This window comes from Lepisosteus platostomus, chromosome 1 (genome assembly GCF_059453375.1).
Source record: "Lepisosteus platostomus isolate fLepPlt1 chromosome 1, fLepPlt1.hap1, whole genome shotgun sequence".
Taxonomy (NCBI): Eukaryota; Metazoa; Chordata; class Actinopteri; order Semionotiformes; family Lepisosteidae; genus Lepisosteus; species Lepisosteus platostomus.
The window spans coordinates 68,659,061-68,685,229 of NC_142611.1; the positions used below are offsets into that span (position 1 = coordinate 68,659,061).

At 49.5% G+C, this 26,169-nt stretch overlaps 1 protein-coding gene across 1 annotated transcript; it reads right to left on the reverse strand.

Annotated features, from left to right (window-relative positions):
* Positions 1-422: 422 nt before the first annotated feature.
* On the reverse strand, positions 423-26,169 carry cd63 (CD63 molecule). Its single transcript, XM_088634624.1, has 8 exons — positions 26,011-26,169; positions 20,255-20,339; positions 8,508-8,696; positions 7,749-7,823; positions 7,272-7,367; positions 4,754-4,891; positions 3,614-3,697; positions 423-1,122 (listed from the first exon to the last, which is right to left on the reverse strand). The coding sequence occupies exons 2-8, from the start codon at positions 20,318-20,320 to the stop codon at positions 1,057-1,059; spliced, it is 714 nt and encodes a 237-aa protein (XP_088490750.1). The 5' UTR covers positions 20,321-20,339; positions 26,011-26,169; the 3' UTR covers positions 423-1,056.

Here is a 26,169-nt window from a genome sequence, read left to right on the forward strand (position 1 = left end):
GCAGCCCTAATTACAGCAACTTCTTCCAGTTGTCCCATGTCAAGTCACCTCTGCAAAGGATTCTGGGTACCTGCTCTCCAACAAAGTCTGATTGGCTGCTGAGAAACCTGCAGTCGGTGCATTTACACTCAAACACCTGCTGCCCAGCATGCTGCTCTGTTTAGCTCGCTCCTGAGACGCATCCTAGAACACGGGCAGTCATAACCATAAAGGTATCAGCTCCTGAGTGAAGGAGTGTTTTTAATCTTTCGAAAGAGGAAAACGATGAACAGGGCTACGGAAGATGCATCCTCTTGAAAAAGCCATCAGTGATGTGGGCTGCTACAGCACCACCGTGCGCTCCCACCAGCAGGCGCCTGCCTGAAGGCAGACTCCCGCGGACCACAACACGCAGCCTGCTGTCCTGCTCAGAAACCCAGAGGTCCAGTTTTTGACTCCGTCTTTATTGTTCCATTCTGGAGATTCAAAAGGTGTCACAGACTTTCCAAAGAAAGGGTTTTGAGAAAGGCTTGCTCACACAAGATGCAAGAATCAGATTTAAAGGAAAAAAAAAAAACTCATTAAACCAAGAGTTGAAAACCTGAGAGCTGCTAGGCATTAAGTGGCGTTTTACAGGTGCCAGTCAGGCTGGTCCGTCGGTATCGTTCCCACACTCGCCACCTGACCGGGCCAGCTCACACTCGGCGTGAACATAGGCGCGGTTCTGTACATACACAAATATAAATAAACTACCTAATTTACTCCACAAAAACTTTTGGGACAGACTAAAATGACGGAACTCCCTCTCCTCCCTCCCACCCTCAACAAGACCCCCCCTTATCCTTCTCGCCGAGCCGTCTCGCCGAAGGGTACCTCGCCCTAACGTCACACCCCCTTCTCCAGGTAAAACTATTTGTTCTTGCACTACCTTAAAAATGGACAGAATAAGTACAGGGAAAAAAAAAAACAAACCAAAAGAGATCATTACAGGCGGGAGGAAAAACAATCACTGGTAGCGGAAATCAGAAGTTTAAGGCTGCCGGGCGCGTCCCCGGCTCGGGGGGAGCTGTGGGGGGGTTACATGACCTCGTAGCCACTGCGGATGGACTTCATCAGCAGGCAGGCGAAGATGACGCCCAGGACCTGCAGGGAGGGGGGGGAGAGAGAGAGAGGGAAGAGTGATTACTCCGTTCCTGGCACGCGAGCCGATGGGAACGCTGGGGTATTCCCGCCTGTCCAAGGGCCCCGCCAGAGGTGTGACCACTGCCCCGGGCTCGAAGGGGGACGGGGACAAGCGTATGTCGCACGCTCGGGAAGCTCAGGTCAGCGGTGGGGCTTGGAGGAGGAAAGAACAACCGGGCAGAGGGAAAATACAGAGGGAAGAGAAGGAGGAGAGGAAGAGAGACTTGGAAGAAAAACAGGGGGAGCAATCAAGTTCCATCTGCCAGGTGAAAACACAGGAAGATGGACAGAGACAGGAGGACACAGAACAGGGGGAGGAGAGGACCGTCAGAGCTCTCGCAGAGGGGAGAGGACCCGTGAGAGGCTGTCAAGTTCCTCAACCAGACAGCACTTTGTTTCCCCTCTTCCCCCAACCAAGGGGCCATTCTCTCTTAAATGCTCCTTTCTTCTCTCTTATAAAACATCAAGATCATAAGTGTATACAAACAAAACAAAATTAAAAATAAACCCCAAAATACACAATTCTCTCCATGTCTTTTCAATCTTTTAAAAAAAATCGACAAAAGAACACATACCAAGACAACAGCTAGTCATGAGAACAACTAAACACTGTTTCTCTTCTAGAACCCCACCATTGTAATGACTCAGCTCAAGAGCAATCATCTAGCCCCCCCGGTTCCCCAACGGCCCAGCAACGCTATTGACCCCCATCAGCTGGACAGCACTCCCCGCTTGAACGCCGACGCGCTCAGATCTCGCGGCCGCGCGGCACAGCCGTCACTCATCACGCCACCCGCGACTCTTTCACAACATTCAGCTTCCTGCACCCCTCCCCCCCGTCAAAGAGCTGGCCGACTACTCTGAAAAATAAAACTGTCGAACGTTCGGCACTCCTTAACCAAAGCACAGGAATAAAGCTCGCTAGAATACGTCGGTACCCGATGTGTATTTTAGAAGGGATGCTGAGGGGGGGGGGGTTTGAAAAGGGGTTTCCCCAGGAGAAAAGACTGAGCACTCCTGCACATTAAAATGCCAGTGCCTGCAGTGGGCTGGGCAAAGCCGCAGGGAGCTTTCCTCTTCATTTCACTGGAAAGACAAGCAGCCCAGGTAAGGCCAGCATTGACTGAGCGCTCCCTTATCACACGTCTGCACCGACGAGCTCCGCGTTATCTCACGGAGAGTTACGGATCTTCCCACACGACCTGCTATCTGATGACGCAAACCAGCCCGGTTTCTCCAACAGTGCACACACAGAGACACGGCTCTTCCTGCTTCGCCGAAACTGGGATTCCAGCCGGACCATCGGCCCGCTGCTATGACCGCCAATCGCTTCCCGCGCATCCGCCGCGGGGGTGGTGTAAGCGCACCCACAAGCGACCCCTGCTGGGGTTCTGGGGGCTGCTGCCGGCCGGAGACAGATCTGTTGCGCCACGCCGTCACTCAGTCAAGAACAAATGATGGCGACGGACGCCAGCGACCACATTTTACTGCAAACCGCCACATTGCAAACAGCAAACAGCAGAGTTTCCAATGGAAACTACATGGATGTTGGCGCTTCCTACTTGAACCGATAGGGTGCGCTGACGCCCTCCTGTCACCCGTCACTTTGCACTCCCAGGACACAAATGAACAGCGCTAAATACCTCCTATCCTACCATATCTCCTTGCGTTACTTTCAAACAACCTGTAAATTGTAGTTGTATAATTTATTGTAATCCTAATCTTAATCTAATCCCTATAAATGTCCCATGATGTGTGGTGAGCATTCTGGCGCACTATGGCTGCCGTCGCATCATCCAGGTGGGGCTGCACACTGGTGGTGGTGGAGGGGATCCCCATTACCTGTAAAGCGCTTTGAGTGGAGTGTCCAGGAAAGCGCTATATAAGTGTAAGGAATTATTATAAACGTCTGTCCTTCTAGTCTTCTATCCCTCTTAACGAGCTCACGGATGAAGCATTTAATTGCCAGCAACACCGCTGTATGCCGTACTGTTCGTGCATTGATACACAGACATGGAGAGAAGCTTAGAGCGTAGGGTCAGTCATCTATACAGCGCCCCTGGAGCAGTTGGGGGTTAAGGGCCTTGCTCAGGGGCCCAACGGAATAGGATTCCTCTACCGGCCACGGGATACGAACCGGCAACCTTCCAGCCACAGGCGCAGATCCTTAGCCACAGAGCCACCACACCGTTAACTACTAACAGAAGGGCTGGACGGGCCAGATGACCACCTCTCAGAGTTAAACTATGTTCTGAAAAGTGCAGCAGTGTGGTCTCCCCTGTACTGATTGCACAAGGGTTGTTTTCTTTAAGATGATTATGATACTCATGTGTCATTGGAGCAAGATAACTGGACGCTTCGCTTTTCGCACAAGCTCAGCCACATGAAACAAGGCGCCTGGCCCACGCTGGTCTTGAGTTGAGACACAGAGGTGGGCGGAGTGCGGTCCTACCTCAAAGAATGCGATGCCAAGAGCCACCCCAACCACAATCAGCAAATTCTTCTTGACCCACTTTTCAATGATGTTCACACAGCCCTAAAACAGAAACACACAAGATTCAACATGGTCACCTAGACTGTTCTGGCAGGTGTGAGAGAGCAGCTAGGTAAGGCAAGATGGCCACCATGTCTGGACCACATTTCCCAGAAGCCCATGGGGAATGAGCTGCTGCTGCTCCGTCACCTGACCAGCGCGAGAAGACCATTGGTCAGGCGAGTGTTTGAAAAGCAGGAAGCAAAGTTGCATTTGTGTCCGTTTCATTTGCTATCTGAAGGCCAGAAGGTAGATAGTGAATGCGAGCTCTTCACCAGGGGGACCGTGGGACTGTGGCCCTTGAAGAGCTTGCTGGCTTTGTGGAACCGAGGAATTTGTGAGTTTGTGGAAAGTCTTGTGGTCTCAGACTAAAGGTTTGAAGAGTGGCATGCTTTTTCGAAGACAGTAAACATCTTAACTGCGTGGTATGATAGTTGGGAACTTGCAGTACAGTCAGGAGCTCAAGAGCGGTTTTGTTTCAAGGCCTTGGCTTGTGGTGGCAGTTTTTCCCCTGCACTTGTCGTAAAATGCTCGATTTTTAACCTTAAACTTTCCCACCTGTGTTGTCCTGGACCCATCTATATGTCACATCCTATTACGGCACTCCCAACGAGCTGTATTTACCACAGCCTATTCAGACTTTCCCCATGACCTCACTGGGGCTGACCATTTACCTTCTGGGGTTCCCCAAGTTCATGCTGTTCTCTAATACACAGGAGCACGGGAGCCCTAGTGTGAACATCCCTGAGGAATGTTACCAGTTACCGCAGTGTCCCATTATTCCCATGGCTCTGTGCGATAAAGCTCAGGCGTGCGAGGTGGCCATCCTCGACCCCCGTCTCCTGCTGGGAGCCGCGCGAGTGTGCAGCATGGTCAGTGAGTGAGGAGCCACACCCTCACCGAGGGGGTCTGACCGGTAGAGGAGTCGGGGTACCGCAAGCGCAGGTGGGCACTCCCCCGTGCAGTACGGGGGTCACAGAGGCAAGCGGGGATCAGTAACTGATTTCAAACTGGGACAAACAGAACATCGGAATGAAGAACCGGCCGCGTCGCACTCACGTCCTTGTAGATCCGGTCGGTGGTCAGGGCACCCTTCCCACAGCTCTTGGTCACGTTCTTGCAACAGGAGTCGGGCACGGAGTTGCCACCTATGACACTGTCCCAGTCAGTGGCATTCATAGCCCCACAGCACTTGAACTGCAGACAGACAGACAGGGCAGTGAGACACACAGACAGAAAGGCAGCAGGGAACATTCACAGCTTTTCTTGCAGGAAGTTTGGCTTATACTTGGGCAGTGATCTTCTGATCGCCATTTCTATCTCTGCTGCCCCCTCTCAACTGCCTCAGAATACACTGTTTTACTTCCCATGACCCTCCATTCCCCCATTAGGAATACTAGTAGAGCCAGAGTTCTTATGTGGAATGTTACATTAAAATTGTATGATGCACTAGTCAGGCCTCGTTTCGAACATTTCTGTCAGATCACAACTATGCACAAAGATATTGCTGCTCTGGAATCTGTCCAGAGAAGAGCAACCAGATACGTATAAGGGCTTAAAGGGGAATTGTAGTCCCAGTTTTTCAGACTGGTTATTAGAACTCGGTTACTAAAATAATTGACGGGAACTCAAAACTTGACAAATTCTGAACCAAGCACAAAATTGGGGACCTTGTAAAAGAACTGTTTACTCGTCATGCTCTTTGCAAAATGCTGCTCTTGCCACAGGCTAGAGGAAGAGCTCGTGAGAATTCACATGAGCAGGAAGGACTGCTTCTTTAGTCACCATAATGAATAATGTAATGGGATATATGAGCAAATAAGTACAGGCAATGCTACAGACATTTTGCTGTAGAAATGTTCCAATGTGATCTGCGTGCAGAGTTAACAAGAAGTGTATTTCTATTGGATTAATAATAATTGCTTATACATATATAGCGCTTTTCTGGACACTCCACTCAAAGCGCTTTACAGGTAATGGGGACTCCCCTCCACCACCACCAATGTGCAGCCCCACCTGGGTGATGCAACAGCAGCCATAGTGCGCCAGAACACTCACCACACCTCAGCTATCAGTGGGGAGGAGAACAGCGTAATGAAGCCAATTCATAGATGGGGATTATTAGGAGGCCACGATTGGTAAAGCCAGGGGGAAATTTGGCCAGGATGCCGGGGTTACACCCCTACTCTTTTCGAGAAACGCCCTGGGATTTTTATTGACCACAGAGAGTCAGGACCTCGGTTTTACGTCTCATCTGAAGGACAGCGCCTGTTTACAGTATAGTGTCCTCATCACTATACTGGGGCATTAGGACCCATATGGACTGCAGGGTGAACGCCCCCTACTGGCCCCACTAACACCTCTTCCAGCAGCAGCCTTAGTTTTTCCCAAGAGGTCTCCCATCCAGATACTGACTTCAGTGGGTTGCCAGTTGTGAGTTGCAGAGTGATATGGCTGCTGGCCTTAAAAGAGATGTATTCACAAGCCTGCTTGTTTACAATGTAATAAGGACATTTAACGTCACTGGATGTCTTGTTGCCTCATTCTGAATCACAGAACATAGCGCTGTGCATACCTGGAAATCTCATCTATTTTGTGATGTGAACTGGAGTTTTTATAAATTACTGTGTAGATTTTACTTTCATTGTAGTTTGAGCTGCACAAAGTGCCGATTCTCTTTAACCCTCAAAACTAAAACTAGCGCTGCAGTTGCCCTTTAAGGGACTGTCCTACACTTTAATCTTGATGAGAGAAGACTACCAGGGCACCTGATACAACTGACACAAAATTCCCCAATGGCCCAAAATGTCCACCTAGGAGACTTTATCCGAATTAGCAGTGTAGTGTGAACCGCAGATCACAAGGGCATGGTGGTGAGTTTATAACCCAGAACAGGAGGCAGTCTACCCAAACGGTTTCAGGAGTTTGAAAGAAGCTAGAGAGCCACATGATTATAGCTAATACCCTGGTTTCTGTCAAGAAACAGCTGGGAGAGACCATTAGATCAGCTAACTCCTAACAAACAGGCTGGATGTGTCCATTGGCTCGCTTTTGTCTGTAAACTACATTCTTAGAACTGCAGCAGCGTGGTCTGTCATGTACTGGGCACACACGGCTTGCTTCTTTTTCTTTGAGGGGTTCTGTACGTGTATGTGTATTCAGAGTAAGATTATTAGATGCTCCTGCAGCGATACGAAACGAGGCCCATCGACCAGGGCCTGACGCAGGGCGCCGGGGCAGGTGGAGTTTTGACTTGCAGACAGACCTTAACTCTTCACAAGCCCGAGGTCAGAGCCGAGCGTCTGAAACGCGATCGTGCCCTTTCTTCAACTCGGATGAAGCGGATGTTTCGCCCACAGACCTTGGGCCGATACAGCTCATGTTTAAGAAAAGACGGTCCACTGGCAGCAAGGCAGCAGAATCGTTTTCAGCCGTGTTCCGTCACAGTCCGACGTCACGACAGGCCTCTGCACTGGTCTCTCTCCAACGAGCACATCCTGCCTTTTCTTTTTCTCTCTGGACACAGAGTGTTGAGCCCCCAGACTGCACCAGGAACACCCTCGCTTAACTGACTCACGTCTTCCTGGATCCCGTCCATGGCCTTCATCGCATCCTGAGAGCTGTTGTACTTCTGGATCATATCGTGGAACCCATCAGTCAGGATGGTCTTGGCCTGCAGAAGACAAACGTGCCCAGTTAAAAGCAGCATTGTATCTGACCCACCTCTCTAAGGATCTGCTCTTCCACACTTCCCATCAGCCATAGGTTTAAACATGGCAAGGTGAATGCAGAGTCCATTCTACACCAACCATTATCACAAAGCCAGATCGTCCACAGTATTCAGTTCTGAAACAATACTGGGACAACCCTTCAGTTCTCGACTGCAGCTTCTGCTGAACCGTGCAATTTGCTTTTCCTTTACTTTTCAGAAGCAAAGGAAGCCTCAATATATATTTATATGCCATCTACCCAGGCCCCAGTGATAACACTTTACACAGCGCTGTAGAGATGAGAGATGCACAGAGCGGAGGGCAGGACAGATGCACTAACTCACCTTGTCCTTGAAGACGTACCCAGCGATGGCTGCTGCAATCTCCACTATGATGATAAGGGTCAGCAGGACTGCAAACTGGTGGGGAGAAAGAGCGAGAGGAGCAAGCTGAGCAACCAATTTCCAGCCTCCCAAGAAACAGGCACGTTCTCAGAGGCGCTTACAGACACCAACCAGTGGTACAGGGCCTGTAAACTGTAAACCACGTAGTCAGAAGTGCAGCAGTATGGTCTCTGTGTACTGACCACACACAGCTCCTTTCTTTTTCTTTAAGTTTGTTATGCTGATGTATCAGAGCAAATGTCCTGGACGCTCTTGCTTTTTGCATGAGCACAGCAATCTGAAATGAGGAAGTCCTAGGTCTCCAGCTCAACAAACTAACTTTTAAACCACAGCACTGTATATTATCAGATCTGGAAACTATATGTAGTCCGCACCACGTCCTGGGGTACCCCAGTGTCTGCCGGCTTCTATTCCACCTGAGCCCCGAGTTACATAGAGATAACTGAGCAATCTTCTTAAGAAGCTTCTGAGGGTGCAAGTGCTATATCTAAACAAAATCCTTCAAATATGGAAGTCCTTTACTTTAAAGTTATCAAATTTTATTACAGCGACGCCTGCATAAGCACCACAAAGAGGCGGTATACGACCCCAGTCTGCACAGCACCACCTGGAGATCTGCGTGGAGCTCTGTGCACCAAGTCCAGCAAAACCTCCAGTGCTGCCAGCTGCCCTTCTGCAGCATCACGGGATGGGCGTTACCGTGGTGACCATGCAGTTGCTCTCTTTCCAGGCTCCGCAGCAGCCAAAGAACGCAATGAAGAAGATGACCACGCCCACGACGATGATGACAATGGGGGCGCCCAGGGCCGACGCGTCCTTGATGCGCAGGGTTTGGTGAAGCCCCACCTGGACCATGATGCCAATCACGATCAGGGCCAGACCACAGACCTGCGGGGAGAAAGGAGTTTAGCTTAGCCATTCCCAAGACACTTTTCCCCCCTATCCAAATGCATCTGGATCACTTGGGAGACATGACAAACACAGCCCATAAAGCAGATGACATTAAATCATGCCACACTTCCCAAACAATCCCTTGAAAATCCTGATCCAGTTAAGGATCACTGTTTTCAGAAGCGTTTCCTGTTTTAACAGCACAGGGCACTTCTTTAAGTTAAAGTGGCACAGCCCCTTAAGCACATCCAAGCCTCCAGAACACAATCCCCGTTCTGGTTACTGTACGTCTGTCAACTGTCAGCTGTCAGCTCCCTGGAAATGCTGTCCTACTACATTTTTTTTTTTTAAGTTTAACTTGCAAAGTGCAGTAGAGTAATGGTTTGAGTCCTGGGGATTTGTAGCGGTAAGGTTGCGGGTTCAAATCCTAGGGGCACAGCTGTCCTACAGGGGAGACGCCTCGCTTGCATGGCGTGGGTAAACGCCCGTCTGCGACCGTGCCAGGAGACCGTGTGGAGGGCACGGCTACAGGCACCAGCCTGCTGCTGGGAGAGGCCAAGACCAGAGCCACTCCTTAGCACGAGATTCACACGCAGACCAAACAACCAGGCTGTAGCATTCAGAGTACTCTTGGGTGTTCAATGCATTGTAGAGAAGACTCCGTCTCCTACAATAAGGCGTTCTTTAAAAAAAAAAAGAAAGTAGGATTGCATAACCGTTCCAGACAGTGCCAATTTTCCATTTTGCTTTAAGCGTCTGTCTTTCCATTTTGCTGAATATTTGCTGCGTTTTTCCCCCTGCTCATTGTTTGCGAAGGGTGTTCAAATAGCTCTTCGCCTCTCTCTCTCCAAGCATGCTGGCGTGTGCTCACACGCCATTCACCCCAAACCTCTGGTCGGGGGGGGGGATCAGTGATGGGCACGCCTCCCTTTGGCGCGAGGTGAGGGCGTAGCTCTGGTCAAATCGCACATCCCCTGTGGAAGACGACCGACATCAAAGCTGGAAAATTAGGTTGTTTCTAATTTTGTAGCCAAGGATTTTACCAGCAACAGGATCTGTAATCGCATTTAGGCCCGGCGTGAGTCACCGGCGCCAGTCCAGACAAAAACAGCCGCCAAGGCCTGAAGAGAAACGAGACTCCCACTGCGGAGCAGCTTGATCCATGCCAGGTTTTACACACCAGCGCTGCGTTTCAAGCTTGTCACCCTGCTTCACATCAGAGAGACATGTGGGGTTGAAGCAACATTAAAATCTGTTTTTCCCCCCCTACGAACAGTACAATAGCCTAAAAAACACACGCCCACTAACATGAAGTGTTCGGATTCTAGGGGACAGAAACACGATGGAAGAGTGTCGTATGGATTTTCCTGTGCAGTTAGCAGCCACACTCTTCCAGCTTTACATCAAAGAGAAAAAAAATTGTTTTCGAAACGGTCTCATTATTTACCAGGTGAATCAGCCTCTTCAAGTTCCACCCAGTGAGTGCTGAAAGAATTGACCATCACTGTGCACCTGTTCCTCAGTTTGGAATAATTCTTCACCAGCTCCTGAGATGGTGCATATCAAGGGGATTTACCCAGTCAAACTTTGAAAAAACAAAGATCTGAATTGTCATTTTGTGCAGCCAAGACCAATCAAACTGCTGCATGTTGCAGATCTTCACATGCATCCATCTATATATATTAAGGAATTCAAATGTGCTATAACACCAGGTGTACGTTATACTCGGAGTTTACAACAACGTTCATTAATGTTCCTCGCTTTTCCTTCAAATCTCCCAATTCTTTGCGAACAAAACCCCAAAAAATAAGGAATGTTGAATCCCTGTTACAAAACTAGGTGCAGAAATGTAAAGTAATATCACATGAACAAGGTGAACTATAGAAAGTCAGATGTACAATACACAAAAAAAAAAACAGATGCAGGAAAGGCTGGTTTACAGCAGCGAAGTTTCCAGCTCACACCTTAAAATCAGGTGCAGACTACGCCTTCCCCAACCTCAGGACTGAAAGACCAAGCACAAACTGGAGGATCTGGTATTTTAGCCACGAGGGCCAGGAAAGTGTACAGACCGTGCAGCTATTCTACACTCACTGTATGGACTGTTATGGTGCTGGTGTTCACAGTGCTGAATGTGCAGGACAGGAAATAATTAGGTAGACTAAAAACAGGAACTCTTTCCACTTTCTGCAATACAGCAGGTCTCCGTCTTTCTCCAACTGCAAACAACCCACATAGCAAAAAAAAAAACACAGAACAGAGGGAGGCCATGGTACATTTTGGAAGTAATCCACTGGGTCACACCAATGTCAATATTTGAGAGCAGGTAAGGTCCGCAGAACAGGCGTGCAGTAGCTGCACTGAGCAGATGGGAGATGTACATTCTTTAAACCAAGCAGTCACGCATCTACAGGGTTTGAGAAATTAAGAATCATTGTGGACGGCTCTACACGTTTTTCTTTGTTTTAGTCACTTTCTTAGCAATTAATTTCTCATCTTTCGTTATTTTGGCTGCAGGCGTGTTTGGGATTATTGTGCGGTGCTCCGACAGGAGATTAGAGCACCAATACGCTTCTCCCCTCGAAATCTCTCTCGCCCGTTGTAAAATAAGACCGTGAACAATACAGTTTTCCCCACATGAGAGGGATCAGCAAAACCACAAGCTGAATTCTGAAATCTCCCATACGTCTGCAGCCACAATACGGCTAGTCATCTGTCCAGCATTCATGTCACGTGTAAAAAAAAAAAAAAGGTGCAATACTGACTATTTTTAATAAGCTTAATATTCAGCCTGCAGAAATTAAGAATAAAAAAATGGGGTCAAATCTTTGCTTTCAGAATCACTGTCAGCGGTTCTTCAACAAGAGTGGAAAAGTTGCTCTGCCCTGTTCTAACGCTCTGCCCTGTTCTAACGCTCGTGCCTCGAGGGCAAGAGAGAGCCACGTGAGTCGTTATGCTGCCAAGCTGGCGGATATATTTTTTTATAATGGGCTGCCGCCGAGATTTTTTCATCATCTCTCCTTGTGGTCTTGTGACTCAACGGCATCCTGAGGACTTTCCCTGCAGCGTCTCGCATGATCGAGAGGACCTCCTGCCCCTCCTACCCCAATTCATCATCCCGGACGTCACACAGTCCCACACACAGGAGCCCCACTGCAACCAGAATCTAGCACGACGTCTCTGTGAACCGATTGCCCCCCCCCAGTCCCAAAATATTGTCTGATCTCAGCGTGGAGAACGATAATTTAAGAGTATTGCGGGGGCCTGGAAATCCCACACTCTTTTGTTTTGTAAATTCCATTATGCTTACCTGTAACTCACAGTTTTCAAAAACTTGAAATAAATACAGAGAATCACAACATAGAAAACTTTACATTAATTATGATGCAACTGTTGCCTTGTTGCGACCTTAACAAGATGCGTTCATATATACCGTTTTAGATGTATATACACTACTTATATTAAGTGTATATATATATATTACTTTTCAGGTGCATTACTTCACGTCATTTTGAATCACTTCCAAAAAAGGACAAATACCATTTTTTTCCCCTTTACATGATAACTATCCTAGATTTTTGAGATTCAGTCCTATGCTCTATTTTCCACAGATTTTCTGCTTCCTCCTTCCCTTCTCTCCACAGATCTCGGAGGTAACAGTTCTCTCTAATAACAGACAGGACCAGGCTACCAGCTCCCTTGACTGGAACCTCCATGCCCTGGGAAATACACGGCACACAGGGGCAATGAGGGCTATGTCCGATCTAGGGTGGTGAACTTAAATCTGTGTTTCTGGAGGCAAGTATTAATCCCCCCCGTCTCCCTCATGACCCCCTGGGCTCTGTCATATGATGTGACATCACTCGTAAGCCTGGTCACAGGACGCATGTTTCATGACCACACACACACACACACACACACACAGCGCAGCGCAGCGCTCGCCGACGCCGCCGTCTTCGAGAGATCCGGGGCTGAGGGGGGAAGGGCTGGTGTCGTACTCACACAAGCGACCCGCCCCCCCTTTCTGGAACTGTTACATCACACGGATTTCAGAGTCATCACACTCCCACCAGCGCTTCGTGGCCAAACTCCCTGCTAAACAGCAGCTTTCATGTAATAAGCTGAAAGTCTTTCCACAGAAATAAATCCCGTGACCCTGCATACAGCCTACAGGCCTAAAAGAACACTGCTCCTCACACTATGTGCCCTTGCACTCTGTTACTAACTTAACCAAAAGTTTATTTTGGACTTAAGGGGGCAATTGTTTCATAATTCTGCGAGACCTCAGTCGTTAGAGGAAAACTGTGGAGAGATCAACCATCTGACCAAAGCTGAGAACAAAACGCTGGGAGGGGGCTCGCTCCTCGTGTCACTCAGCTAAAGCCCTTGAGCCGTGGGGTTTAACCTTTGACCTCAGACCCGATGTGAAACTGATCTCAATGAGAGCAACACGCTGTTATTTACCCCCCCAGAAGAGATCACCTGCAAATTTAAACATCTCGGCACAATGCTTCGGTCTTAAAAGTACTCACAACTGGCAGCCCCCTGAAGCTCAGCAGGTGTGAGCCTGGTCAGTACCTGGATGGGAGACCTCCTGGGAAAGACAGGTTGCTGCTGGAAGAGGTGTTAGTGGGGCCAGTAGGGGGTGCTCACCCTGCAGTCTGTGTGGGTCCTAATGCCCCAGTATAGTGACAGGGACACTAGACTGTAAACAGGCGCCGTCCTTAGGATGAGATGTAAAACCAAGGTCCTGACTCTCTGTGGTCATTAAAAATCCCAGGGCGTTTCTAGAAAAGAGTAGGGGTGTAACCCCGGCGTCGTGGCCAAATTTCCCATTGGCCCTTATCAGTCATGGCCTCCTAATAATCCCCATCTCTGAACTGGCTTCATCACTCTACTCCCCACTGAGAGCTGGTGTGTGGTGAGGTACTGGTGCACTATGGCTGCCGTGACATCATCCAGGTGGATGCTGCACATTGGTGGTGGTGGAGGGGAGTCCCCATTACCTGTAAAGCACCTTGAGTGGAGTGTCCAGAAAAGCGCTACATAAGTGTAAGCAATTATTATTTTTAATTATTTAAAGTTGAATCACAAAAACTGTGAAACAGATTCACAGGAGCCCCAAGAGCAGCCAAGTTTCGGAGGCTCATCAAGTCAACTACACACCATCGCCCACAGTATGGGCTGACGGGTCTCTCTTTCAGGGGAATGGGATCAGATAAAGGTTTGCTGATCACGCAACGAGGTTTTCCTGCCTCTTCCATCATTTGCTTAGTATTTTTGATAGAGATCATGGAAATTAGGACATGTTGTGGCGAATCTTACACGGCCTGTTTTGACATCTGAATTCCGGTTTTGAAATGAAGTAACAAACTCTCCCCTAAACCCTCCCATACATACTTAATGGTCTCTTTGTTTCTTTTTTTTTGTTGTTGTTTCGGGCCATTACTGCGTCGGTGAAAGCTAGATCTTCCACAAGCCGGAATTTCTCCATGTTCAAAACTCCACAGCCCAGCGCGTCCTGGGATTAAAGAACCCTGAAAGCACCGGATCAGCTGGAGAGGGTGAGAAACCACCGAGACGGAGGCTCTCTAAAATAGCTCCGAGGCTCCACCAGCTGCAAAGATAAAGGTCCCCATCGGTGACAGGTCACACTGCGTCTCAGTAAAGGGCATCCTTGGGTTGGAGTCAGACTGGAGTGTCTGGCTTGAACTGGAGGTTTAAAACTCCTCAAAGTCCCCAGAATAGGCTTTCTCCAGTCTGTTTCCAGGGAGGGCAGGCAGGCAGGCAGGCTCAGCAGGGAGTTACACATAACCCAGACACAGGGGAGTGTGGAAATAACTGGCAGCGAAACGGGACGAGCACAGAACAGCAAAGCCTCCTTCAACAAAACGCACGCGCCTCGACTGCGAGAACGTCATGCTACCGCTGCCCAGCCTGAATCCGCCCCTCTTTCCCAGGAAGGCAGTTTCCTGCTCCAAACCCTTCCCTGCACCAGCTGATCCCTCACGGGGAGAGTTAATGGCCAGGGTGTGGCCAGCGTCCTTATCTGACTAGCCAAACAAGAGCAGCTGTTTACCTGGATGAACCACCTTCCACAATCTTCTCTCAGGGTAACTACACAAGGATTTCTGTCAGTTGTCCAACCCAACTGGGCTTGCAGCTCCAACCACTGCCACTAGCTCGGCTGTTGAGTGCTGCTCACTTTGAGAGGGGACGCCACAGTAATCCTTTGCATTTACAAAGCTGGGGGGGCCTTACACAGAGGATCAGACGCAGGGGGACGCAATGAACCGTTTTCACCACCTGATTTAAGTACAGATTAACAGTGGTCAGACTGAACAGAGTGCTTAGTGTCATGTGTCCCATACAGCGTGAGGAGGAACTCTCGGGTTTCAGTGGTAAATGCACAGAGTCGCCTTATTTCAGCTTTAAAAACCAGTTGGCGCTTTGCACACCCGCTAGCAGCTAGTCCTGTAACTCTGTACAAACGACCCCTGGGCTCATTCAAGAGGAAGAACCAGGTCGATAACACGTGCTCTTCCTTGACCTGTGTAGCACTTTTCTGGATGACACTTATTTCACGCCGTCTTGCGGCAAGGCTCGTCGGTAGCTCCTGGAGGAAGAAACGCAAGCTGTGCCGTGACACTGGGCCCCAGAGCAAACATGGTGCAACGCTGAAGCCATGCTGCAGTCTTGCCCGTTTCCTGTGCAGGAACAGGGGTCCCGCACACTGCAGGGTAAGAATCACACAACAGGGAGAGCAGCAGTATAGAGAATACAGATGTATGCAAGCCCGTCTCCTAGCGTTTCAGGGCTAACTCAATCCTTATAAATCTCCTGAGGTTACACAGGTCGCATCTGTAAAAGCAAAACACACAGAAATCTTGGCAGTGGCTCCTTCAAAGTACTCATGGAGCTTATTCGTAAACGCATAATAATAAGCCTGGATTTGGTAAACGAGGTCACAGATTCTGAAAACACAGGGCTCGGGTTCCACTCGGGCTTTTGCATATACATTTAACACTCAATATTGTTTGTCACTTTAAAAAGGCAGGTTTGACTCGGGGCAAAGTGCCCAGGACCAGTCCATTTGTGAGTAAAGGAGATTGGAGATAAGTGTGTTTTTGAGCTGGAGGATGGTAGTATCAGGTGTTTTTTATGATCATTTTGATACCACAAGTGATCCTGTCAATGCAAATCCGCCCTGATCTTTTAAAATACAGCAGTACTCATTTGAATATTACTGAAGCCCTCCCAGGCTGTTCTTTCGGCCCCGATGGTGGTATTTACCACGTTACAGAAGCTCTTATTTCCCAACGGCCTATGCTGCATGTTTGCAACGAGCTTTCTCCCCTTGAAAACCACAGGTTATTGCTAGAATCGGCCATCTGAACAAACTTCTCTAGGCCCGATCTAAACTGCGCCGATCTACACGAAGCAGCTCCTGTTTGATAACTTCTCCTCCGTTGTGCCACTTCGCTGTGCGTTCCAGCCATGCTTTCTAGCTTGAACCCGATGCCTGAAGCCCCCGCCGGATCAGCAGCAATAATAAACTAGTGAGACTGACATCGCTGCTCAACTGATGCTGTTCAATGAGCACGCCCCCCCCCCCCAGCTCCAACAGGTTTGTTTTTGCCATTTAAATGAAGTCGGACCCCTTTGACATCCTAATCAGGGCTATCGGGTATTTGTTAATTGGCCACCAGCATGACGCTAGTTCTTCCAGGTGTTTTGTTGTTGTACAGCTATAATCTTTGTTGTCATCTATGGGACACGTTTGCCTGTTATTTTCATTATCCTGATTTAGGGGTGAATGGTCCGGCCAGGAGCCGAAATGTCAGCCATGCACAAAATTCTAGCAGATGCCCATGGGCTATAATCCACACCCTGATGTACCTTCCCCCAACCCTACACCTGGCCACACCGGTCCCAGCACGACCTTGTGAGTGGATGCTGCCGACCAATCAGGCCTCACAGACCTGGACTCTCACACTCTTAAATCCTCTTTCAGAAAAAAAGAGCACTTCATTCCAGCTTGGGACTGGATCCAAGATGATCCGGGACTGATGAAAACGTTATTGCTTTACTGGGATCACAAGTTCTGACAGGGGCTGGGCTGGTGCCTGTGATTTAGCATCAGATCAGCATTAAGGAGCCGTCCCAGTTCCAATTAAGGATAGGAGTTCATCCCAGCACCCGCTAATGAACTTCGTCAGCGTGAGGCTTTTCCAGGTAGAGCACACGACGTGAACAGCCAAACAGCAGAGCCAAGCAGTCCATGTGGAAAAACCCCACCCTTTCTCTTCCAGCCACCAAGTCCGGGAGATAATTTAAAATCCTCCCCAACAGCCACATCCCAGAAAACAATCAATGGCAGATCAGAGCCAGACGGAGCTGCCCAGCACTCCAGATCTGGTCTCCTGTCTCCAGGAATTGCATCCTGTTCCTCCCTCCCACCCCCGATAGGAAAGCTGAGCAAGTCTGCTGCCCGGAAACGAACCACGTGGAGCAGCGAGCGGCCCGAGAGCAGAGCAGCGCTGCAGCCACATGATTCAGCGCTCAGCTGCACTGCAGTTGCTCAATTTCCAGTATACTATCCCAGTGAGGGGCTGGGATAGTACAGGGCCTGGGGGCTTATGCAAAGCCCTGGGGTGGCTCACTGCGACCTCCGAGGAACACTGCTGCCCCTGCAAATCAGCACAGAGGTCCCTCGCTTCCCTTCTCGGACTGCGATAGCAGGAAGCACCTTTACTAATCGCACCTGCTGAAGCACAGGATAGAGGCAGCAGAAGGACTGGAGATAAACTAGATGGGGAAAAAACCTGGGTGAAAAAGAAGCCTATAAAGCAGAAGAGGCCAAACTGTGAAGCCGAGGAGGAAAATAACGATCGCTGAGCAAAAGTGCAGACTGCTGTATCGCTGTAGACTGACAGCTGTGCAGATGAAAAAGATAAAAGCAAAGCCTGGTCATATCTCACACGCTCCTTGTTGCCATCTAACAATCATTTCCGGAGCGAAAGAGAACAAGAAGCTCAAGCTGCACATGAAGTGTGAAAAAAAACAAACAAGTCAGCACAGCTTGGCAGAAACTGACGTACGTTTGCACAGTACAGGTACCCGAGCTGATCTCTTTCTTTTTGCACGTGCATTAGGAAGTGCCGGTCTTTTTTTTTTTGTCCAAGCACAGATCCGAGCACAAGCAAGCACTAACAGGCATGTCCCTTGAAAGCCCCTGACTTTTGCTCATTGTGTTTGTTGCTGCTAAGCTTCCAGTACACAAAGCTCCATGCTTCTCCCCCGGACTTGCTTATTATATGGCTTCTTTCTCATTTCTGCTCAGCAGCTCTTAATAGGTGACCAATTCAGGGTTTGACGGGGCTTTTAATCAACTGAAAGAAAGCAGAGCTGCAGGAGTGGGAGCTGCTGTTCCAGAGTGAAAAACGTCTGCTTGCCGACTCCGGCCAGTATCCGACAACAGTCCACTGAACAGGCACCCTCGCGCGTCCACTTGCTTTCAAGCGAAACACGACCCGCCCTCGGAGAAACATTCTCTCCGCCGCAAGAACCAGGAAGAGACCAGAGCTTTGGCAGCCCAAGATCGAGGAGCATCTTTCCGATTAGTGCTCTCAAGAACAACCGTAACCTTAACTTGATTTCATTAAGATGTGCACCTTTTGCATTCTAATTAATGGTTAAATCCAACGGCCCCGTTTTTTTACTATTTAAATTCCCAGTAAACAACAGAAGTGTTTCTAGCTTTCACCAGGTGGAACACGAAAATCATCAGGGGCTCGAATTATGAGGTTTAAGCACTTTACAAAATAACTGGCTTTGCATTAGGCTGTGGCGATTTAACACACACGAGGAAAAGGAGGCAGGCCTACTCTTAAAAGCTGCTGCGAAGAAGACAAGTTTAGCAACAGGATATGGTGTCAGCGTGCCGCAGGCCTAGCTGAGGACTCTGTGGCTGGGAACTCGTTAGCGGCTCCTTGGACGAACGCTACACTAAACAGAGGGCCGCTTGGGGTGACAAGTCCGACATTACACTGCCAAAACGCAGCCTCTTGCCTCAAAACAGCTTCTTTACTACAGAACTCCCCCATAGTCCTGGTGGTACGAAACCCACCGGCGACGCCGCCTTCAGGTCCGGACCGCTCTGGATCGGACAGCAGCTGCCCGACCGGAACCACACTCTTCACAAGAGCGGCTTCCAGCTGGAGACGCCCCAGTCTCTGCCGGGCGCTCTACTGAAACGTGGGCGCTCCAGCCGGGCCAAGGTCAGCGAGCTCCAGCTATTTGCTTTTCCATCGCTCCAGACTCATTCTGGCGCCGGTTCACACTGCTCTGCACACAGAGCGCGACGGAAAAGGCCTCAAATACTACCGCTTGGCGCACGGTCCTGGCCTGATTTTATTGGCTACGGCAATATCTGGGAAACCTTTAGGACATGTAGTTAAAGGTACAGCCATTGAAGAAGGGGGCATTACGTTAAAATTGAGACTATTATTAAGAAGTCACTTTGAATATGGTGTAAGATTTTGGTCGCCTCACATAAGAGGTACAAAAAAAACCTGCTGGTCTGGAGTCAGTCTAGGAGACGTCTCTCTCTCAGTAGAGAAGAGCAGTCAGACTTCTCCTCGGTTTAAAAGCCTTTACAAGCTAAAGGAACATGGGAAGACTCAGTCGATGAGTTCCTCAGTCAGGTCACCTTGTAGTATTCTCTGTTCAAGACTAAAAAGAACAGGCTACACAGTACCTTGACGGAGGTATTCATTGACTGAGTCATCCTAGTGGACAAATGAAAACTACAGGAAAGGGCATTTAAAAGCTGAGAACAGGACGCACTTCTTAACCCAAAATGCTGAAGGAGTCTGGAACAAGCTAGGCGTCCACGTTACGGAAGCCAATATCCTGTCACCTTTCAGGAAATGGCTAAATGAAATATTTCAACTCGTACACTTCTGTGCACGGATCTCTTTCCGATTTGACTTGGTTTCAGATCAGGTGACCGTGCAAAAAATTCTGATATTTTTGTATACACACACACATGCAACACCCCCCAAAAAAGTCACAGATGATGTAGTATGTTTGCATACCACGGTATACAGTACGCTGCTACGGTCATTAATTCTGGCACCTCTTAAACGAGCGACTTCACGAGACTGCCAGAACTGCCTTTTGCCAGGGTGAGCGAGAAATTTAAGATGCACCAATTCACAAAACAAGCAGTTCGGTTTCATGAAACCGGCAGATCTTGTTTGCAATGCAGGGGCCACCACTTGCATGTGCTGCCGTATACCAGCTCAGGATCTGGTGGCACGATGATGAAGCACATCCCCTGATCGATCGTTTTACAAGCTTCTTGGAAATAAACCTGTGGGCGAGTTTGATCAGCAAAGGCTGACATGGGACCTCCTGACGGACTGGTCAAACGAGCCCCGGGCTGCGTGAAGACTGTTTCCTTGAGCAGCTGTAACCCCGCTGGCGAGCAGGACCTCCGGAGAGGACCGCTGGAATACCGGGGGGCCTCCGCCGAGAGAGCACCGACTCACCCAGAAGATGAAGTTGAAAAAGAAGAGCAGGAACTTCACACACTTCATCCCTCCTTCCACAGCCATGGTGCCTGATTCAGGTTCCCTGGAATACAAGACGACATGTTGAGGGGCTCGCTTTTCACCACAGGGGGACCCTTGTGTGCAGAACCCCCTCGGAAACAGCCGAGGCAGAAGCCCAGGAGAGAAGCCCCCTCACACGCAGACACGCAGACACGCAGACACGCAGACACGCAGACACGCAGACACGCAGACACGCAGACACGCAGACGCTTCTGAAGGAAATGAAATCCTGGCACGTCTTCTGAACCGGAACCAAAAATAACACTGGGGATTTCTCCGTCTCCCTCTCGTGTACAAAGACACACGGAGAGATGCAAATGTGACTGCCGCAGGGGGAAAAAAAAAAGGCAATGGCAAACACGCACGCGCCGCAATCCAGCCACTGGCAGCAACCTGACCTCCCACGGCCACAGCTCGTTAAACCGGAGCTACGCAGCAGGACTCCTGTCCATCCCTCACACAGAGGAGACAGCCAGGCTAGCGTCGCGGTTCACAATTTACCCCATTTACACCGAGAAACAAAACTGTTTCCCACTCCCTCTGGGAAGAGGAGAATCTACCGGTGACGGCACTACATCCAGATGGGATCTGTGCATCTGCAAGCTGGTAACAAGCCCCTGCAACTTAATAAGGATTCCTTACACAGTTTTTGTGACTCAACTTTTAATAATTAATAAGAATAATAGCTTACACTTATATAGCGCTTTTCTGGACACTCCACTCAAAGCGCTTTACAGGTGATGGGGACTCTCCTCCACCACCCCCAGTGTGCAGCCCCACCTGGATGATGCTCCAGTACACTCACCACACACCAGCTCTCAGTGGGGAGGAGAACAGAGTGATGGAGCCAGTTCATAGATGGGGATTATTAGGAGGCCATGACTGGCAAGGGTCCAATGGGAAATTTGGCCAGGACACCAGGATAAGACCCCTACTCTTTTTAAGAAATGCCCTGGGATTTTAAATGACCAGAGAGAGTCAGGACCTCGGTTTTACATCTCATCCGAATTTCAGCGCCTTTTTTTACCGTGTAGCGTCCCCGTCACTAAACTGGGGCATAAGGACCCACACAGACCGCAGGGTGAGCACCTCCTACTGGTCCCAATAACACCTCTTCCAGCAGCAACCTTGGCTTTCCCAGGAAGTCTCCTCTCTAGGAACTGACCAGCTCACACCTGTAGAGCTTCAGAGGACAGCCAGATGCCAGCTGCAGAGCGATATAACTGCTGACCTTCCCCTGTAATACACGACATCCCTGCCTCAGAGTCCAGAGGGGTCCTTCTCCCAGGCCACAGTCCGGCGCAGGAGCAGTCCAGTCCAGGGCTGAGCCACCCCGGCAGTCCCCTCCAGTGAATACTTACAGGGGACCTTTGGCACTGGAGTCAGTTAACTCATTAATGGTTAACGAAGCACAAGAAGCACTAAACAGAGGCGCTGCAATGGCACAGAGCAGGCTGCCTTCCCCGCGCCGTAGACGCCAGGGGGAGAGACAGGCTGTCTGGGCTCTCGCGGAGCGGAGTCTCCGAGGAGCGCGACAGCTCTGTACCGCACTAGAGTCCGAGGAGCGAAACCCGTTGGAAATGGCAGACAGAGCTTGTTTTCCAGGAAGGGCAGGGTGCCCACTCCTCCGTGCGTGACGTGCGATGGGCAGCTGGCCAGCAGCTGAAGACTATGGGGGTGGGGGGAGTCAGGATTTGACATGAACACTCTCCTGATCACGGACATAATCTTGTTTGTTCCGTTGATCCATAAATCACAAATTAAACTGATAAGATTACTTTCCTGGCACTTACTGCAACAAGTGCATCTTTCACTCTTCCTGGAAAGACACAGGGCCTTTGTTTCCTCCCCGACTGCTGGTTCTCAACTGAACCAATTATTGGCTTAATGAGTCCAGACACTGAGCCGTGGACAGAGATCGCAGAACGAACTAGCGCCCTGCTGGCAGTGTTAAACGAGCTAGGTAACACCCAGGGGTGCTCTGGCAGGGACTGGACCGAGTGCACTGAAGAGCTTTCAGAACGGGACTAGGAATCAGGCCACATTGTCCTCAAGACCACCGGCCTGAGCAAGCACTGGTAAGCACATTGTGACAAACAGCCTTTGCCACATTCAAGATCTCACATCGCCGGAGCAGAAGTTTCACAGGGAGAGGTCATCTGACTGTACAGGGAACTGCTTTAGTGCAAACATCAGCTGTTAAAAAAAAAGGCAGGAAGACTTCAGAGAGTTGGCGGAGACAGCACTGGCCGCCCGCTCTCCTCTGCGATGCCCGATTGTTGGCACAGAGGCGTGAACGTGTCCGGCCGGCCCACTGGCGTTAGACCGAGGTGCGAGGAGAACCCAGCAGCTCATTTCACACACCAGCCGGGCGGGAGCTTGAAAGGAGAGATGGAAAGATTAGGACAGGAGTTCCTGGCTTCTCCTGGTACCAGTGTGAATCAAGCTGCAAATATTTAAGGTCTCAACAGGCACACACTGCCTCCATTCTCTAGAGCAGGATCTTTTGTTTAGAACGCGCCTAAAAGAAACCGCTTATCAAAAACACTGAGGAAAGTGAGAAAACACCCAGTACGTAGAATTTTGTGCAACTATAATGGTCTTACTAATACAGTATCACAGAAGTGTCAAGCTTCCCATTTAGTAGTTCTGCATTTATTACATCAGCTTGGCTTGACATGAAACCGGTCTGTCTCCATGTATTCCTAACAATCACGGCAGTCATCTGTCTGAAACCCTAGATCGGGAGTGGGCGGGGGCTCTACAGCCCCCAGCTCACAGGATGGGGTACAGGCCACAGGGCGGGTCCCCTTCCACAACCGCCTGATCGACGGTGGGTTTAAAGAGCGGACGGCTCCTCTTGGGGATTCTGTGCAAGGACCCCTTCTCTCAAAACCAGCACCGGCCTGTCCAGCGGTCTGCGCCAACTGGGAACGGAAGGAGGAGGTGGGCACGAGGAGACCTGCGCATCACCGGGCTGCTGAAACGAAGAGATCTGCATCTCTCCCCCCCAACGCAGGGACGATGTCCTTCGATCAGTTATTTACTAGCACCCAAAAGAACTAGAGGGGCACAGTTTGGAACAGAGGAATGTTACAAAGAAGAGGAGGCCATTCAGCTCATCCAGCAGTCAGCAGTGAATTGGTCCCAGGAGTTCATCCAGCTTTTCCTTGAAAGATTCCAGGATATCTACTTGAACAGTAGCTGTTCCACACCCCCACAACCCTTCCGTTGTACATATAATACCACTAACGAAGCTCAGCAATGTCCTGGCACCATCCCACCCAACATGACACACTGCCAACACCTGGTCCTCCGCACAGCGTACAATCTGGACTGGAATGTGGACAGTTAACGTATTCCACATAAAGGCTGACATACGCCCCTCTCGGATCCCCTAAAGCGCTCTGGATCTTTACAACCCGCATGCCGAAATCAGTCGTGACCAAACAAAGATCTCCGCCATGCTCCAAACCAGAAAAGAACATGATCGTTTTACATATGGCTTCAGCCCCAACAGCACCAAGAAGGCAGCCTACTGTCTCCGCCATAAATCTGTAAATCCCAGCTGAACCCAATTATGTATGTGGCTTGCAAAGAAACTGAATGATTGATGCTGCTGTTTCAACCACAAAGAATGTTAAGTGGTACGTTAAGGCTTCATTTACAGGCTGTTGGCTTCTGTAGGGTCTTGGGCAAGCTCACAGGCATTAGAAACACCGGACGGGAAGGCCTGGCGAATCTCAATGAAACACGAGCAATTGCAGCTTCGCTTCCCCCATCTGAAATGACGGGACTGCTTTCAGGGGCGTCACGCGTCATCCTTGACCCCTGCTGTATCGTACTGCACTTGAAGAATTCCATTTCGAAAAACCTGTTCTGAACAAACGAACGCGTCGGAGTCCGTTTACACACGTGACCGAATTCCTGTCCCAGCAAGCCCACGCGCCGCACGTTGGGAGTAAAACAGTCCTGGCTGCAGAGACGAGGGGAGCACGGTTTAGCAACTGCCGGACAGGAGGTGGGCCGTATACGAACGGGCAAAACAGACGCAAATTCCACCAGGCGCTGCTACAGCTCTGGGGGGGGGGGAGGCTGAAAGAGCAGGTAACAGCAGACCTCACGTTACTTCAGGGTTCACTGCAGCACCTTCCCGAAAGGCGTTTCTTTACACAAGGAGTTGTGGGAGTCTGGAACAAACGACCCAACGTTGTCGCTGGAGCCGATCCACTTTTCTTCACCGACGTCAGGACTTGAGACGGACTAGCTATTTGTTACCAAATGGCATAGGTGGGCCACAATCTTCTTTGGTTTACAGCTGCGGGACTTTTTTTTGATTCTCGACACCGGTCACTGTGCTGGGTGTCTCTGGGCCAACAAAAGAATTAACTGCCTGCTGCACTCGATAAAGTCACTTTACAGACGCTTCTAGCGAGGCCTGAAGAACGATTTCGAGATCCACTGGAGTTCAGTCTTGTGAAACCGGCCTTAAGAGTGTTTAAGTTTTGATTGTGACAACCCACAAGCGCCCACCCCGGCCGTGACTCAGAAACCGGATTGCCAGAAGCGCATTCCAAGATATTTTCTTTTACGAGTACAGAACCACAGCACCCATGCACGAAAAAACAGTTAGGTTTTCGCAGTTTCATGTTCTCCACCTTTTCAAAGATTTCCGGCGTGTACGATTTTAGGTTGAGCTGCGTGAACTGCAAAAAAAAAAACTTAAACCACTACGCGGGCAATTTTAAATACCACACCGGACACGGGCAGTGCTCGGAAAACTTCGAAAGCCCTAACAGTATTTCACCAAAATTAACCATCAGCGTCACTTTTTATACCTTTATTAAAGTGTGACGTCGAAAAAGTCCGAGTAACTCGAAATATATAATTGAAAACACAAGGGATGTTACAACTCTGTATCTTTAAACTCAACGGGAGTCACTAGAGATTAACGGGGATTTTAAAACTGTGCTTAGAACGTGGCCCGCATCTCGATATCGATTAACACAAACATTATTCAAGCAAGCCACGTCCTGCATTGTAGCGTGCTGGACACTAATTCTCCTTTTGAGACTTTTGTTTCCCCAATATATTTGCGTCGACAGACATGTTTTCGGAGGCTGCGAGTCGCTTCGCAACCGACCACCCCCCCAAAAAAAAGTTTCCCCGAAGTGCTACTCACTGCCCAATTCCCCGTCACCAAAAATACCCGAAAGGGTCGAAGTAACAGTCCTCGATTTTGTAGTCGTTTTAATTCGGAATATAGCTGTTCCCCCATTTAACCGAGAGCCGCGACAAAGCGATTCGACGGGCCCCAGGGAAAATAAAACTACGGTATAATTTTTGAAACAGGCAGCAGTGATACTGCCATGTCGCTCAGTTCAGCATAGACACACGATCACGGCAACGCAGTGCAGACAGCGCTCCGCTTCTACCACCTAAACAGGACTTAAACCAAGAAGCCGCCTTCCTCGTCGCAGTTTACGGCGTCCTTTACAAATCCACTGCCGATAAACACAAAATACCCCCCATTTTCCTTCTCGACCGCAAACTTTTTTTGTCCCGAGTCGAGCAGCCAAAGTACCAACAAGTCGGTTTCCAAGAATTTTTTTTAAAAAAGGGAGAGAGAGAGAGAGAAATCCTTAAAACCCACCGAAACAAAGTGCTACGTTCGAACTATAGACGCGTCTCACCTTTTTCAGCAGTCAAAAATCCAAGCGAGTCGACAAAACGATTACCGTCTGCAGATGGGAGAAAGTTTCGGCTTCCAGATCAGCAAGCGGAAAAAAAACCCCGAGGGTGACGTCACTTGACCAGAGTGGTTTCCTAGTCCCTCTCCTCCCTCAATTGGA

Excerpts from the sequence above, each read along its gene's own strand:
- cd63 (XM_088634624.1), bottom strand. The coding sequence starts at position 20,320 with ATGGCTGTGGAAGGAGGGATGAAGTGTGTGAAGTTCCTGCTCTTCTTT. Across the intron at positions 8,697-20,254 it reads TTTTCAACTTCATCTTCTGG|GTCTGTGGTCTGGCCCTGAT; the intron begins GTGAGTCGGTGC and ends TTCTCCCCGCAG. Across the intron at positions 7,368-7,748 it reads GGTACGTCTTCAAGGACAAG|GCCAAGACCATCCTGACTGA; the intron begins GTGAGTTAGTGC and ends TGTCTTCTGCAG.